This window comes from Schistocerca cancellata, chromosome 3, assembly GCF_023864275.1.
Source record: "Schistocerca cancellata isolate TAMUIC-IGC-003103 chromosome 3, iqSchCanc2.1, whole genome shotgun sequence".
Classification (NCBI taxonomy): Eukaryota; Metazoa; Arthropoda; class Insecta; order Orthoptera; family Acrididae; genus Schistocerca; species Schistocerca cancellata.
The window spans coordinates 306,909,323-306,927,197 of NC_064628.1; the positions used below are offsets into that span (position 1 = coordinate 306,909,323).

Here is a 17,875-nt window from a genome sequence, read left to right on the forward strand (position 1 = left end):
TGAGGTCTGTACAAGGTAATTCCTTGAATCATATTCAAAGCTTTGTATGGGGGCAATGGTCATTAGTATTTAACCCAGACTTGCCTGAAGAGATACAGATTGTGCACAAGGAGGCTTTAATCAGTAGTAATCCACTTTGTATTTTTCGCAAAGACACAGCTTCTACAGATTTGTCTTCAGTATGTTGCACAAAAAATAACTGTTTTGTCCCAGTAAAAGATCCATCAGTACGAGTGCATACTAAGTACTGGATAAATTGTTTCGTTCCCAGATGTCTGGCTTGTCCCACTTCCCATGGGGTAGCAAAAGTATGGAAAGCAGTAGTGTTATAAGTTATCAATTTGAGGTGTCTAGACCTGCCTGATGAAATTGGTGGCCACTGGACTCTCCCCATAGGTGCCACCCAGCCACAGCAAAGGCCATCTGGCACAATTGCCATTGCCAGGGGTCCTGATGCCCCACAAAGACTGGAACCAACTTCTTGGCATGCGTGTAGAACAAGCATCTCAAGCATCAGGAGTGTGATTTGGCTTTGAAGCATATGTAAGAGTCTACACATGTGTTCTGTGCAGATGATCTTTAACAACGCATTTAGTAGGCGTTATTGAATGTGATCTTACTCTGTCGATCCACAATAGAGAAAAAATTTGGAAAATGAATGTCAGAGCCCAAAAGGGGAGCAAAAATTAACTTCAACCAAGAGATGGTGTAAAGTAAATGAATGAATATTCCGAGAAAGAGCAAAACCTAGAAAATAGCCGGGTCCACATCATCAAGGGCTGCCACCATGATAAAGAGAGTAAGACAAGGAAGGATAGACAATGATGAGAGATTTCAGTACAAGAAAAGAAGTAAGTGCTGTAACAGCTTGGAGTACCGTGCTCGCCAGGAACGTACAGTATAACCCTGCTTTTACATTCCCAGAATTAATGTTTTCCTGCGTCAAATTTCCTATGTTCACAAAGTTATTTCGCACCTGATTCTCGATTAATATATTTATAATCTTCCTGCAATTTATGCTTTATGAAAAAATGTTCATGGAGAACATGGAGAAATGAACTGACATAACCGACATAAAATGGCGCTCGCTGGCCATCAAGTATTTACAAACGTTATGTGGTTGAGTTTCTTGACACCAAGGTGCTCTACTCCACAGATCAGTGCCAGTAAATAGGTAAGAGTAGGAACAATCTATGCTCTTCTGCAGCTGCCAATTGCTACTTGGTGTGTTGGCTAATGGGAGTAACAAGGATAATTCGAATTAAGTTGACCAATCACAACCAGTTCCAAACTCTCTCTACAGCACATATGTAGCTTTGAGTGTGTTGTAATCATACGGACACCTTTGCATTATTCAAATAGTATTTTGTGTTTGGTCACTTGTACCGCTAGTTTACACCTTCACTCCCACTGCATTACTCAAATCTTTCTGGTTCAAACATAGCACCAGTTATGTATTTCTTCATACTTAGCAAGATGTGCTTCGAGAAATTATTCTCGTTGTCAAACGCAAATATTTATGTAAGTATTTTTTGCGGTGTTTCTACATCTACATGGATACTCTGCAAATCACATTTAAAAGCCTGGCAGAGGGTTCATCGAACCACCTTCACAATTCTCTATTATTCCAATCTCGTATGGTGTGCAGAAAGAATGAACACCTATATCTTTCCGTACGAGCTCTGATTTCCCTTATTTTATTGTGGTGATCGTTCCACCCTATGTAGGTCGGTGTCAACAAAATATTTTTGCATTCGGAGGAGAAAGTTGGTGATTGGAATTTCGTGAGAAGACTCAGTCGCAACGAAAAACGCCTTTCTTTTAATGATTTCCAGCCCAAATCCCGTATCATTTCTGTGACACACTCTCCCATATTTCGCAATAATACAAAATGTGCTGCCTTTCTTTGAAATTTTTCAATGTATTCCATCAGTCCTACCTGGTAACGATCCCACACCGCGCAGCAGTATTCTAAAAGAGGACGGACAAACGTAGTGTAGGCATTCTCCTTAGTAGGTCTGTTACATTTTCTAAGTGTCCTGCCAATAAAAGGCAGCCTTTGGTTAGCCTTCCCCACAACATTTTCTGTGTATTCTTTCCAATTTAAGTTGTTCGCAATTGTAATACCTAGGTATTTAGTTGAATTTACGGCTTTTACATTAGACTGATTTATCGTGTAGCTGAAGTTTAACGAGTTCCTTTTAGCACTCATGTGGATGACCTCACACTTTTCGTTATTTAGGGTCAACTGCCACTTTTCGCATCATTCAGATATTTATTCTAAATCGTTTTGCAGTTTGTTTTGACCTTCTGATGACTTTATTAGTCGATAAACGACAGCGCCATCTGCAAACAACCGAAGACGGCTGCTCAGATTGTCTCCCAAATCGTTTACATATGTAAGGAACAGCAAAGGGCCTATAACACTACATTGGGGAACGCCTGAAATCACTTCTGTTTTACTCAATGACTTTCCATCAATTACTACGAATTGTGACCTCTCTGACAGGAAATCGCAAATCCAGTCACATAACTGAAACGATATTCTATAAGCACGCAATTTTACTATGAGCCACTTGTGTAGTACAGTGTCAAAAGCCTTCCGGAAATCCAGGAACACAGAATCGATCTGAAATCCCTTGTCAGTAGCAGTCAGCACTTCATGTGAATAAAGAGCTAGTTGTGCTTCACAGGAACAATGTTTCCTAAACCCATGTTGACTGTATGTCAATAGACCGTTTTCTTGGAGGTAATTCATAATGTTCGAACACAATATATGTTCTAGAATCCTGCTGCATATCGGCATTAACGATATGGGCCTGTAATTTAGTGGATTACTCCTACTATGTTTCTTGAATATTGGTGTGAGCTGTGCAACTTTCCAGTCGTTGGGTATGGATCTTTCGTTGTTGTATATGATTGTTAAGTATGGAGCTAATGCATCAGCATACTCCGAAAGGAACCTAATTGGTATACATTCTGGACCAGAAGACTTGCTTTTATTAAGTGATTTAAGTTGCGTCACTACTCCAAGGATATTTACTTCTACGTTACTCATGTTGGCAGCTGTTCTCGATTCGAGTTCTGTAATTTTTACTTCGTCTTCTTTTGTGAAGGCATTTAGGAAGGCTGTGTTTAGTAAATCTGCTTTGGCAGCACAGTCTTCGATAGTATTTCCACTCTTATCACACAGAGAAGGCATTGATTGTTTCTTGCCGCTAACATACTTCACATACGACCAGAATCTCTTTGGATTTTCTGCCAGGTTTTGAGACAAAGTTTCATTGTGGAAACAGTTATAGGCGTCTCGCATTGAACTCCGCGCTAAGTTTCGAGCTTCTCTAAAGGATCGCCAATCTTGGGGATTTTGCGTCTGTTTAAATTTGGCATGTTTGTTTCATCATTTCTGCAACAGTGTACTAACCTGTTTTGTGTACCAAGGAGGATCAGCTCCATCATTTGTTAGTTTATTTGGTATCAACCCTGCCGCAGTTGGATAAGCAGCTGCAGCAGCAAGTCGTATTCTCCTAGCTCACTCATTCGTTACATAGTTTAATTGTTAATTTCTTTGTGTGTTTTTGGTACTTGCATTGTTTAATTCATAAATTTCGGGCATATTATAGTATTTGAGAGTTGTAGCATCGCGTTTTAGTACCTGAATAGTGTAAATTCACGTAGTCGTCTGTCTTCTGTTTTTGTTTTGAATGGCCAGTGTCGGTTGGTCACAGTCAAGTGTGCTCCCTGCCACCTTTGGATAAGCAGCTGCAGCAGCAAGTCGTATACTCCTAGCTCACTCATTTTGTTACATAGTTTAATTCTTAATTTCTTTGCGTGTTTTTGGTACTTGCATTGTTTAATTCATAAATTTCGGGCATATTGTAGCATTTGAAAGTTGTAGCATCGTGTTTTAGTACCTGAATAGTGTAAAATCGCGTAGCCTCCTTCCGCCGCCGATCAGTGTGTCAGCAGTGCGCATGTAGCAGCATTTACTGCATTTACTAGGCAATCTTGTATTTTAATAACCGTTTAAATTTTGTGTCGATTCGTTTGCGCTCTATGTAGATTAGTTCAGACGTTCTTTCCACAACAGTTTTTAGCATGGATAGGGACTGCAACTGCTGTGTTCGGATGCAGGCTGAGTTGGCATCCCTTCGCTCCCAGCTTCAGGCAGTGTTGGCTTCGGTCACACAGCTTGAGGCTGTTGCCAATGGGCATCACTGTGGGGGTCCGGATGGGGGTTTGTCGGGGACGGCCAGCTCGTCCCACGCATCCCCCGATCGGGCTACAACTGTGGTTGCCCGGGATACTGCCCACATTGACGCTGATCCCTCACCTGTGGTAGAGTGGGAGGTCGTCTCAAGGTGTGGCAGGGGGCGAAAGACATTCCCGAGGGCTGAACGGAAGGCCTCTCCAGTTTGTCTGATGAACCAGTTTCAGGCTCTGTCTCAGGCTGATACTGATCTTCGGCCTGACATGGCTGCTTGTCCTGTTCCAGAGGTTGCCCCTCAGTCTGCAAGATCCGGGCGGTCGCAGAGGGTGGGCTTACTGGCAGTTGGGAGCTCCAACGTCAGGCGCGTAATGAGGCCCCTTAGGGATATGGCAGCAAGAGAGGGGAAGAAAACCAATGTGCACTCCGTGTGCATACCGGGGGGAGTCATTCCAGATGTGGAAAGGGTTCTTCCGGATGCCATGAAGTATACAGGGTGCACCCATCTGCAGGTGGTCGCTCATGTCGGCACCAATGATGTGTGTCGCTATGGATCGGAGGAAATCCTCTCTGGCTTCCGGCGGCTATCTGATTTGGTGAAGACTGCCAGTCTCGCTAGCGGGATGAAAGCAGAGCTCACCATCTGCAGCATCGTCGACAGGACTGACTGCAGACCTTTGGTACAGAGCCAAGTGGAGGGTCTGAATTAGAGGTTGAGACGGTTCTGCGATGGTGTGGGCTGCAGATTCCTTGACTTGCGCCATACGGTGGTGGGGTTTCGGGTTCCGCTGGTTAGATCAGGAGTCCACTACACACAACAAGCGGCTACACGGGTAGCAGGGGTTGTGTGGCGTGGGCTGGGCGGTTTTTTAGGTTAGATGGCATTGGGCAAGTACAGAAAGGGCAACAGTCTCAAAGGGTGTGGGGCAAAGTCAGGACACGCAGGGACCAAGCAGCAATCGGTATCGTAATTGTAAACTGTCGAAGCTGCGTTGGTAAAGTACCGGAACTTCAAGCGCTGATAGAAAGCACCGAAGCTGAAATCGTTATAGGTACAGAAAGCTGGCTGAAGCCAGAGATAAATTCTGCCGAAATTTTTACAAAGGTACAGACGGTGTTTAGAAAGGATAGATTGCATGCAACCGGTGGTGGAGTGTTCGTCGCTATTAGTAGTAGTTTATCCTGTAGTGAAGTAGAAGTGGATAGTTCCTGTGAATTATCATGGGTGGAGGTTACACTCAAGAACCGAGCTAGGTTAATAATTGGCTCCTTTTACCGACCTCCCGACTCGGCAGCATTAGTGGCAGAACAACTGAGAGAAAATTTGGAATACATTTCACATAATTTTTCTCAGCATGTTATAGTCTTAGGTGGAGATTTCAATTTACCAGATATAGACTGGGACACTCAGATGTTTAGGACGGGTGGTAGGGACAGAGCATCGAGTGACATTATACTGAGTACACTATCCAAAAATTACCTCGAGCAATTAAACAGAGAACCGACTCGTGGAGATAACATCTTGGACCTACTGATAACAAACAGACTCGAACTTTTCGACTCTGTATGTGCAGAATAGGGAATCTGTGATCATAAGGCCGTTGCAGCATCCCTGAATATGGAAGTTAATAGGAATATAAAAAAAAAGGGAGGAAGGTTTATCTGTTTAGCAAGAGTAATAGAAGGCAGATTTCAGACCACCTAACAGATCAAAGCGAAAATTTCCGTTCCGACACTGACAATGTTGAGTGTTTATGGAAAAAGTTCAAGGCAATCATAAAATGCGTTTTAGACAGGTACGTGCCAAGTAAAACTCTGAGGGACGGGAAAAACCCACCGTGGTACAACAACAAAGTTAGGAAACTACTGCGAAAGCAAACAGAGCTTCACTCCAAGTTTAAACGCAGCCAAAACCTCTCAGACAAACAGAAGCTAAACGATGTCAAAGTTAGCGTAAGGAGGGCTATGTGTGAAGCGTTCAGTGAGTTCAAAAGTAAAATTCTATGTACCGGCTTGACAGAAAATCCTAGGAAGTTCTGGTCTTACGTTAAATCAGTAAGTGGCTCAAAACAGCATATCCAGACACTCCGGTATGATGAAGGCATTGAAACAGAGGATGACACGCGTAAAGCTGAAATACTAAACACCTTTTTCCAAAGCTGTTTCACAGAGGAAGACTGCACTGCAGTTCCTTCTCTAAATCCTCGCACAAACGAAAAAATGGCTGACATCGAAATAAGTGTCCAAGGAATAGGAAAGCAACTGGAATCACTCAAGAGAGGAAAGTCCACTGGACCTGACGGGATACCAATTCGATTCAACACAGAGTACGCGAAAGAACTTGCACCCCTTCTAACAGCCGTGTACCGCAAGTCTCTAGAGGAACGGAAGATTCCAAATGATTGGAAAAGAGCACAGGTAATCCCAGTCTTCAAGAAGGGTTGTCGAGCAGATGCACAAAACTATAGACCTATATCTCTGACGTCGATCTGTTGCAGAATTTTAGAACATGTTATTTGCTCGAGTATCATGTCGTTTTTGGAAACCCAGAATCTACTATGTAGGAATCAACATGGTTTCCGGAAACAGCGATCGTGTGAGACCCAACTCGCTTTATTTGTTCACGAGACCCAGAAAATATTAGATACAGGCTCCCAGGTAGATGCTATTTGCCTTGACTTCCGGAAGGCGTTCGATACAGTTCCGCACTGTCGCCTGATAAACAAAATAAGAGCCTACGGAATATCAGACCAGCTGTGTGGCTGTTGTTATCAACGGAGAGACATCTACAGACGTTAAAGTAACCTCTGGCGTGCCACAGGGGAGTGTTATGGGACCATTGCTTTTCACAATATATATAAATGACCTAGTAGATAGTGTCAGAAGTTCCATGCGGCTTTTCGCGGATGATGCTGTAGTATACAGAGAAGTTGCAGCATTAGAAAATTGTAGCGAAATGCAGGAAGATCTGCAGCGGATAGGCACTTGGTGCAGGGAGTGGCAACTGACCCTTAACATAGACAAATGTAATGTATTGCGAATACATAGAAAGAAGGATCCTTTATTGTATGATTATATGATAGCGGAACAAACACTGGTAGCAGTTACTTCTGTAAAATATCTGGTAGTATGCGTGCGGAACGATTTGAAGTGGAATGATCATATAAAATTAATTGTTGGTAAGGCGGGTACCAGGTTGAGATTCATTGGGAGAGTTTGTAGAAAATGTAGTCCATCAACAAAGGAGGTGGCTTACAAAACACTCGTTCGACCTATACTTGAGTATTGCTCATCAGTGTGGGATCCGTACCAGATCGGGTTGACGGAGGAGATAGAGAAGATCCAAAGAAGAGCGGCGCGTTTCGTCACAGGGTTATTTGGTAACCGTGATAGCGTTACGGAGATGTTGAACAAACTCAAGTGGCAGACTCTGCAAGAGAGGCGCTCTGCATCGCGGTGTAGCTTGCTCGTCAGGTTTCGAGAGGGTGCGTTTCTGGATGAGGTATTGAATATATTGCTTCCCCCTACTTATACCTCCCGAGGAGATCACGAATGTAAAATTAGAGAGGTTAGAGCGAGCACGGAGGCTTTCAGACAGTCGTTCTTCCCGCGAACAATACGCGACTGGAACAGAAAAGGGAGGTAATGACAGTGGCAAGTAAAGTGCCCTCCGCCACACACTGTTGGGTGGCTTGCGGAGTATAAATGTAGATGTAGAACCTCTCAATTGCTGCCAATACTATTTCTTTGAATTTAAGCCACATCTGGTCTACACTTATATTATTAATTTGGAATGAGTGGAGACTGTCTCTCAGGAATGCATCAAGTGAATTTTTATCTGCTTTTTTGAATAGGTATATTTTTCGCTTATTTTTTGAGGATTTGGGAACTACAACATTCAGTCTCGCCACGACAACCCTGCGTTCACTAATCCCTATATCGGTTTTGATGCTGGTTATTAACTCAGGATTATTTGTTGCTAAGAGGTCAAGTGTGTTTTCACAACTGTTTACTATTCGTGTGGGCTCATGAACTAACTGCTCGAAATAATTTTCTGAGAACGCGTTTAGCACAATTTCGGATGATATTTTATGCATAGCTCTGGAATTAAACATGTAGTTTCGCCAACATATCGAGGGTAAATTAAAGTCACCACCAACTATTATCGTATGAGTCAGGTAAGTGTTTGAAATCAAACTCAAGTTTTCTTTGATCCTTTCAGCAACTGTATCATCTGAACTGGGAGGTCGGTAAAAGGACCCAATTATTATTTTATTCCGATTGCCAACCATGACCTCTACCCATACTAACTCATATGAAGTATCTACTTCAATTTCGCAACAAGTTAAACTACTTCTAACAGCAACAGACACGCCACCACCAACCGCGTTTAGCCTATATTTTCAGAACACCGATAGGTTCTTCGCAAAAATTTCAGCTGAGCTTATATCCGGCTTTAGCCAGCTTTCAGTGCCTATAATTCTATTAGCGCTTGGAGCTCTGGTACTTTCCCAACACAGCTATGACAATTTACAACTGTTATACCAATGGCTCCTATTATCTATGTCCTTCCTGTGTTCAGACTGCACCCTTAGTGACTGAAGCCCATCTTGTGTTTTCCTGAGACCCTCTAACCTAAAAAACCGCCCCGTCCATGCCACACAACCCCTGCTACCCGAGTAGCCACGTCCTGCATGTAGTGGACACCTGACCTATTCAGTGGAACCCAAAACCCAACCACCCTTTGGTGCAAGTCAGGGAATCTGCAGCCTACATGGTCGCAGAACCGTCTGAGCCTCTGATTCAGGCCCTCCATTCAGCTCTGTACCAGAGGTCCGCAATTGGTCCTGTCAACTATGCTGCAAATGGTCAGCTCTGCTTTCATCTTGCAAGCAAGACTGGCAGCCTTTACCACTTCTGTTAACCGCTCTAAAGCAGAGAGAATATCTTCTGATCCAAAGCGACACCCATCACTGGTACCGACGTGAGCAACCACCTGCAGCTGGCTACACCCTGTGCTCTTCATGGCATCCGGGAGGACCCTTTCCACATCTGGAATGACTCCACCCGGTATGCACATAGAGTGCAAATTGGTTTTCTTACCCTTCTCGCCAGCCAAGTCCTTAAGGGGCCCCATAACGCGCCTATTGTTGGAGCTCCCAACTACCAATAGTCCCACCCTCTGCGATTGCCCAGATATGGCAGGCTGAGTGGTTTCCTCTGAAACAGGACAGGTGACAGCATCCGGCTCAGCGACATTGTCAGCCACAGACAGCACCTGGAACCTGTTTGTCAGGCAAACCAGGGAAGCCTTAGATGCAGCCGCCTGGGAAGTCTTTCACCGCCTGTTTCGCCCCGGGGCGACCTCCCACTCGACCACAGGTGAGGGGTCAGCCTCACTGCGAGCAGTAACTGTATTGCTTCGCCCCGGGGCAACCTTCCACTCGACCACACGTGAGGGGTCAGCCTCAGTGTGAGCAGTAATTGGGTTGGCCACCGATGAGGACCAATCGGAGAACTCGGACGCGCTAGACGTCCGCTGGATCTCCAAGGCCGGCCAACAACAGTGGTTCCCAACCACTGCAGCCTCAAGCTGTGTAACCGAAGCCAGCACAGCCTGAAGCCCAGAGCGAAGTGCCACCAACTCGGTTCGCATCCGCACACAACAATCGCAGTCACTGTCCATACCAAATACCGTGGAAAACTAAACTATGCAGATAAACGGACTATTGGCAAGTGCTGCGCAACTCTACTGCAGACCTTGACAAAAACGCATGAACTGTGTCTAGTAATATGCAGATATTCAAGAACCAAACTACCAAAGCACTCGGGTGAAACTAAATAATTTGCCCGTGATAAGGAACTTGTAATATATCACAAAATCGGTTTACTTTCTGACGCAAACAAAAATGCGAGAACTGTGGCTATTAGATTTTAAATTTACACACACAAACTTAAGAAGCTAAACTATTAAAGCACACAGATGATATAATAAAATTTGCTCCTGGTTAGGAACTCATTTCACTAACAAACAGTGTGTGTGTGTGTGTGTGTGTGTGTGTGTGTGTGTGTGGTTTTCCTACATTACTCAGAAGGAACAGTAACACATAATCTCAAAAAGACTATTACAGTGCAAGAGATGCAGAGCAATACATATGCAAACACCACACAAAATACTTACATAAATATTTGCACCTGACAACAAAAATGAATTCTTGAAACAGGTCACACTAAGCATGAAAAACTACGTATTTGGTGCAGCATTTCATTCTTTACGTAATGAATGAAGTCTTGAAACATGTCATGCTTAGCATGAAAAACTACGCATTTGATGCAGCATTTCATTCTTTATGTAATGAATGACTGATGCAGGCTTTCCAAGAACATCAATTGTGATATATGAAACATTTCTACTTCCCAGACTGTTATCAGTTCCAGTTACATCAGTGCATAGGTTTTTATTAGATAATAAGCAAGACCTTGACAAGTGTTTTGATTCCTACGAAGTACATATTTCATACATAAAAGTGCAAAACAGCAAGGGGAGATTCCTTTTGTAACTTTTACTGTTTAAAACATTATTTCCCACAGTTTACATTTCCCCGGATTTGAAACGTGTAAAAGTGGGGTTTCACTGTACTCAAAAAAGAGTCGTGAGCCCCCTGAGGAGCTAGAAATGTACTTTGGGATACTATGTATTTTACACGCCAGCTGTAAACCAGTTGTGAATGAATCTTTTATCATTTTTATTTGTTGTTTTCATTCTTAATATCCCATTACTACGCATAAAACCTGCCTTCTCAGTGACTATCTTCAATAATCCTTAGCAAATTCTAGCTTATTTTTAATACAGAAAAGCACGTTGGAACATTTGTTTGCATAATAAATAATTAGTGATTACATACACTCAGCGTTATACTCTTTACACATATTTTATAGTGATGTTCCAAATGACAAGTGAAATAGAGGACGTGGTTGTTCGCAAGCTCAAGACATTAATCTGAGGATAATACACACATTTCAGTTTTAGAATCATAACTAATACTATATGAAGAAGTCTCAGTTTTGGTCTGAAACTGGTTACAGTAAAATAATGGAGCATGCACAACAATTTCAATCACAATAGTCCCCATCTACTAAACTTAGCTACCAAACCACCATTCATAAAGTTCAAAGCAAAAAATGATATGGAACCCAATCAAAGCTGATTAGATTCCGGTAGCATGACATCAAAACTCAATAATTTACCAGAATACAGTATCTGCTTATTAAATATAGAACTGTATGTGGACAGCTAATTTTTAAAAATTTAAAAGATCGTCACCTTGTTCTTGCTCTAAAGGTGTTACAGCAAATTAAATTTTATAACTTCCAAGAAAACATACTGCCCAAATAGTTTACGGAATACCGTAAACTATTTGGGCAGTATGTTTTCTTGGAGAACAAACTTTTCATATATCTAAAATCTGAATGCTGAAATGTAATTAACGCATTGAAAGTACAAACCTCTATAATAGCATCCATATGCTTTTGAAGACGACAATTACGATTCTGCTCCTGTTCTAGTTCTTGTAATAGTTCAGCGTGGCTAACAAATATTTGTGTGAGCCTTGTACCAGGTTTCAACATACGTTTTACTGAAGCTAACAATGGAGAGAGATCTTCCACATCTCGCTCCAAATTCTCTGTTTAGAAAAAAAAAGCAGAAAATTTAGAAGTAAAATGCATGGCATTCACCCACTTACAATAAATACTGCTGAACTGGAGGAAGGAATGGCATGTATTTTGTGTATACTTGTCTTAAGATCTATTAAAAAGTACTGAAGTAAATTTCAGAAAAAGTTCTCCAAAAACTTTTTTCACCAGTAAGTCAATAATTCTAATATATAAATGGACAGAGCAATAGACCAAATATGACTGTAGAGAAAGTTGTCACAGGCTGGAAAAAGTTGCACATATCTTTAAGTTTGGATTAAAATACATCAGTGTGCAGTAATATGTTGATAAGCAAAGGAGGGGCTCACACCTGTGAGATGAAGATATTCCAATTACCAGAGACAGGAAAATTTCGCAAAAATGATAACACAAAAAACCCCTTTTTTTGCATTTTTATGAAATATCTTTTAATCTGTCATTTTCCCATATACAAAAAAAAGTTATAAATCTGAGGACGAGTTCACCAATATTCATAAATGATAGTTATTGAAGGTTTAGCTTGCATTTTGCCTTTTTTTCTCCCCTCAAGACTGAGGTTTGTGTTAAACATTTAAATGACAGTTTGTTCCCTGTGCAAAAAACTATGTGACATCTAAAATAGTATCCGAATTGGTAAAAATACCAAATTTAGAAATAAACACACTAAAATTTATAAGAAAGCCAGCAGAATTGCCACAAGAAATAAATTTTGCAAGAAATACTGAATATGGTAAAAATTTAACCAAATACGGAAAAAATGACCAAATATGGCCAAGAAAGAGTAACACTGAATGTGGCAGGCAAATGAGTACCAGAGAATTTGGCAAAAAACAGTCTCACCGCACTTGGCAAAAAAACCTCACCGCACTTGACAAAAAAACCTCACGGCATTTGGCAAAAAAAACCTCACGGCATTTGGCAAAAAAAACCTCACCGCATTTGGCAAAAAAACCTCACCGCATTTGGCAAAAAACCCACCGAATTTGCTGACAAGTAACACAAAAATCGCCATAGAAACAGCACAAGTGCCTAAAAATAACACCGAAATGATTTTTAAAAAATAAAACCAAAACCGGCAAAAAATACACTGCAACTGGCAAAAAATGCACTAAAACTGGCAAAAAATGCACTAAAACTGGCAAAAAAATAACCTCAAATTTGGTAAAAAAAAATATCACCGAAATTTGAGAAGAACACTGAAATTGGCCAAAAATTACAAAAGATGCAAAAAATAAACTAATTCAGTGAAAAATTTTGAATTTGACAAAAAACAAAAAAATTGGAAAAAATGGTACCGACATTTGAAAAAAAGTACACTGAAATTTCGAAAAAGTAACACCAAAATATAGACAAAGTAACACTGAAGAGGGGGGTGAAAAAACACCAAAATAGGCAAAAAATAAAATCTAAATAGGCAAAAAATAAGATCGAAATCGGCAAAAAATAAGATCAAAATCAGCAAAAAATAAGATCAAAATCAGCAAAAAATAACACCAAATTTGGCAAAAAATTGGACTTTTTTGCTGTCTCCACTAATTACACATAGTTCAACCTCGTTATGAATTATGGAACAAGATAATGCCACAGTAAAGTGGTGGCACGTTTAATAAGAGAACTGAGACATGATAAGAAGTGGCAAACACGATGTTCAAACTGCTTATATTTACCAATGAAATTTCTGAAGCTTTCCACATTTCCACTCATTTATTCTCTACATCTTACTTACTTTCTGTGCTTGTACCTCTTTTCACCTCTGTATCTTCATTTAATAAATTATTTTCTGGTAACATCTGAAGTTGCTGATGTACAAAACCATATTCTCAATATGTTTTGTAAACAGCAAGTTTCTCCAACAAAAAAGCACATGATGAGGACTTCGGGCTTGGTCAATATATCACAACATTTGCAGAAAAACAATCTTCCTATAGGATCAATTGTGGACTACTACTTTATGACATCAGTGTTGTTACATTGACTGAAAATGTTCATAGATTAAAGTATTGTGAGTACTCTTCAAATAATGACAGAAAGAAACTTAACATTAACCTCTGGAACTTCGATTTAACTGCTAACAAGCCTCTGGGATACACCCCCCCAAGTGATGTCATCCCAAGAGCTAAATAAGTGAGATTGAGAAACCCATCACAGAACCTTTAGTCATGAATTTCAACAAAAAAATTCCCTGTAGAGCTGTGAGTTACTAAATAGTACTCTGTGCTTTCAACTGTGTGGCATCATTTAAAAAAATAAAATATATATTTGGTAGTACTTTTCGAACTTAACTTTTTAATACACAGATTTAATGATAAAATTAAAAACAGTTAAAAATTACTGATAGAATTTGTTTACAAAAACTATTTGCAGTTAGTCTCTCATTATATATACTACTACTGTCGTTCAGTTTTGAGACAGAGACCACGAAGTAGGCACCCACAATAGCCTGGATGTCTCAAGATGCCGCATAACACAGCATACACTTATACTTTTGTTGATTTGTGTTTGTTCTGAAAGACATACAGCCCTGACATACACTTTCCTTTAATTTTTTTTAATGGCTTCTGGCCTGAATGCCGTGGCATACACTTCAACAGATCCACAGCCTGCCTAAAAATAGTTGCCATTGGCTGCTATGCAAATCAGCCAACAACCGTGTAGCTGCTGGAAGTACTGCTGAAACATGTTTGCAGGATATGTCTTCTTTGCTTTTAGTGGAAAAGAAGCAGCTTTTTTCTTGTGGAGAATTTCTTAGAAAGACTTTGACAACCTTTGCACGAAATTGTAATGACCAAATGTCAAAGCTTAAGCTGACAGTCTTTCACTTTCACAAAACACTTATGAGACAGGTGGAGGAAATTTTCATTGATGTCAGCAACCAAATACAAGATAGCATAAATACTTGTAGAGGGCATTAGATGAAACTTTTGATTTAACGAGTAGATCTCAGTTGCCTATTTTTGTTCATTGCTTTGATAAACACTGAAATATATTTCAATATTGACTACAATTATGCCAGCTGGAACTACAATGCAAGGAAAAGACATTTTCATGAAATTTAAAGGCGTTAGGGAAAAAATAAACTTTACCAAATGACAAAATTACATCTATTTGCAGTGGTGGTGCAACTGCAATGGTCGAGAAAAACAATCATTGCATAGCTTTGTTAGAAAATTCATATCACTGCATAATCCACCAGAAAGCATTGTGCGGAAAGGACATGAAGCTGGAGGATATTATGGACCAGGTAGTAACCAGCATAAATGACATAACTGGAAAAGCTATTCACAGATGTCAATTCAGGGTTTTATTTGAAGAAGATATCACAAATATGGAGAGTTGCAACTATCTGTGCCGTGTGACGGCTTTCAAGGGGACAACTCGTTGAAACATTTCTTCAACTTGAGAGAGCGGGTATTGGAATTTTTAGAGGAACAAAGGTTGTTACTCTTTGGGAATTGATTTACTGCAAAATAAATCCTGGTTCATTACTAATTGCCTCAACATTTTAAATTTCAAATTAGGAGGCAAAGATTGTTCCAGATGTTAAGTCCGACAGTGCTTAGAGCAAAGATTGTTCACTTCCAACTACATTTACTTTAATAAGCAAATTCAAAGCAAATTTAGCCAATGCAAATGTTGACCTTATCCCCAAACATAAAGATTTGAAAGAGAAGCTCAATATTGCTGCTATCAACTGTAATAAGCACTAATCTAAGATTACCTTACAGTCATTTTAAAGCACATTCCAGAACTTCAAAAGCATAAAAGAAAATTATCAAGATTTGAAAAGATTTATGATTTGGTGTTGCTGTCAACATGTGATCTGACACCTAACATAGGAAAATTACTAAAACAGAAACCATATCCAAAATCACATTAATTGTATCAGTTATTTAGACTTTGATTTTCGTTAATCTGTTTCTTTACTTGGCAGAAGTTGCTATTTATTTTACTTTAATAGTTGACATATTTCAGAATGCTGCATTTCTTTTGTTGCACAATGACTTAATTTTTTATAATGTAACAAAAATAGGAACCGTCAGAGGCCAGTGGCTTGCCTGTCATTTTTGAATCATCAGTTTTGTCTAATCGTTAAAAAGTCTGGACAGCCTTACTTTAGATATTTAAAAATAATAGCATTATATTATGCAGGGTAGCATAGTTGCTAAGATACATTCCTGAAATTGTGAAGATTGTGGGTTACAATCCTGTCAGGTACTTTAAAATTTTTATTTTTAATTATTTACTGAATTGACTAACATAATTATTTTTATTCAGTTAACTGATTCAAATGCTATTGATTTTATTTCGAATCATTTGCCATGCCACTGAATTAAATTTATCTGCTCTAATTTTTTCTTCCTGTATTTCTTTTTTTATTTTCGAAGCTTTGTTCATGTGATTTTAATTACTGCAATATATCACCATTGATTTAATTTCTTCCATTTCACACTTTCGTCCATTCATTTAAATCTTCATTTGCTTCATTTTACCCACAGCGCAACAAGAATGTACATTTTCAATGTACATATTTTAACAAAAAATGCATTTTTGTCATCACTGCACAGCCGACACAAATAGATCACTTTGTCTCTTTGTTTTTAACTGACAGATCAGAATTTTCAAATGTTTAAATATTATGACAGGCAAAAAAAAAAAAAAAAAAAAAAAAAAAAAAAAAAAAAATGAAATTCACGTTCATAAGGCTTGTTTTCAATTGGAAAAATAAGTACAGAATGAAAAAAAGAGAGCAAATAAAACAATTAACATTGTGATTAAAATGATGTAACAACGGGTTAGAAATTTTAAAAAATGCATTTAAAACAATAACTTGAGTAAAATAAGGAACAAAGTCATTTCAATAACCATTTAACAATAAAAATTTCGAAGCATCTGTCTCAATTCAACCCCACAACCTTCAGCATGTCAAGAACATACCTTAACCACTTCTGCTATGCCACTGCTCTGGATAATGCTATAATTTTGAATGTTCTAGAACAGTGGTTCCCAACATTTCTTAATCATTAATGTTGAGTGCAATCAAACATTAGCTAATAACCTCTCCTATGTCACCCCTCCCTCCCCCACCCCACCCCCTGTTGTCTGTCCCTCACCCCCCCCCCCCCCCTCCCCCACTTTATCACCAACTTTAGCACCTAACTAAACTATCGAATGAAAGACTTTTCCTGGAACATTTTTATGTGTGTGAATGATGAAGCAATTCGTGGTGCATCACAAGTGCTACTCACAACTCCTTCTCAGATAAGAAAGCTAACTATCCACAGTGAAGATAAACATCTGTTACAAATCATGCTTGCCCTGTATTACTCCTCTCCATTGTGGAACTTGCCTGACCTGCACACTGCAACCCCATTTAAAATCAAACATGTTCAGATATGTGCACTATACTTATTGTTCGTAAATCATGTCAATGCTGCACTCCTTATTTCTGGACTGGCTGAAATTTGACAACTTGAGGCTGTTAATGCTTTGTGTCTAACCATCTAATAATAATAATAATAATAATAATATACTGCACTCCTTAATTCTGAACTAGCCGAAATTGGACGACTTCAGGCTGTTAATGCTTTGCGTCTAACCATCTAATTATAATAATAAAACTGTATACAGCACTATAGTACATCTTATGTAGTTACTGCTGTGTCATGCTGTCAATTAATTCATTTATCTGTTTAGAAGCGAATAATGAAGCAATTTCTGGACTGCTGCAGGTACTATCGACAACTTGGAAGATATTTTCTAAAGGTATTTAGCATTTGTTACTTATGTGTCTCACTTTTATCTCTAGCAATGTATGGGACAAAACACAACATGTGTGTGTGTAGTGGGTGAACTATGTGAGGAACCTGTAATTTCCACTGCATTAATGCTACTAATTGAGAAAAAGTAATTATTGATAAAATATATATAATCAATATTAGAGTCTTACAAAACTATGATAATGATATTTTGAAA

General features: G+C 39.6%; 1 protein-coding gene across 1 annotated transcript in view; it reads right to left on the reverse strand.

Moving 5' to 3' along the window:
- The window catches only part of LOC126175006 (nucleoprotein TPR-like), a 361,682-nt gene that overhangs the window by 282,549 nt on the left and 61,258 nt on the right, over positions 1 to 17,875 (reverse strand). The window contains exon 7 of the mRNA XM_049921492.1: positions 11,714 to 11,892. Coding sequence (XP_049777449.1) covers positions 11,714 to 11,892 — 179 coding nt within the window. The remainder of the gene's footprint in view (positions 1 to 11,713; positions 11,893 to 17,875) is intronic.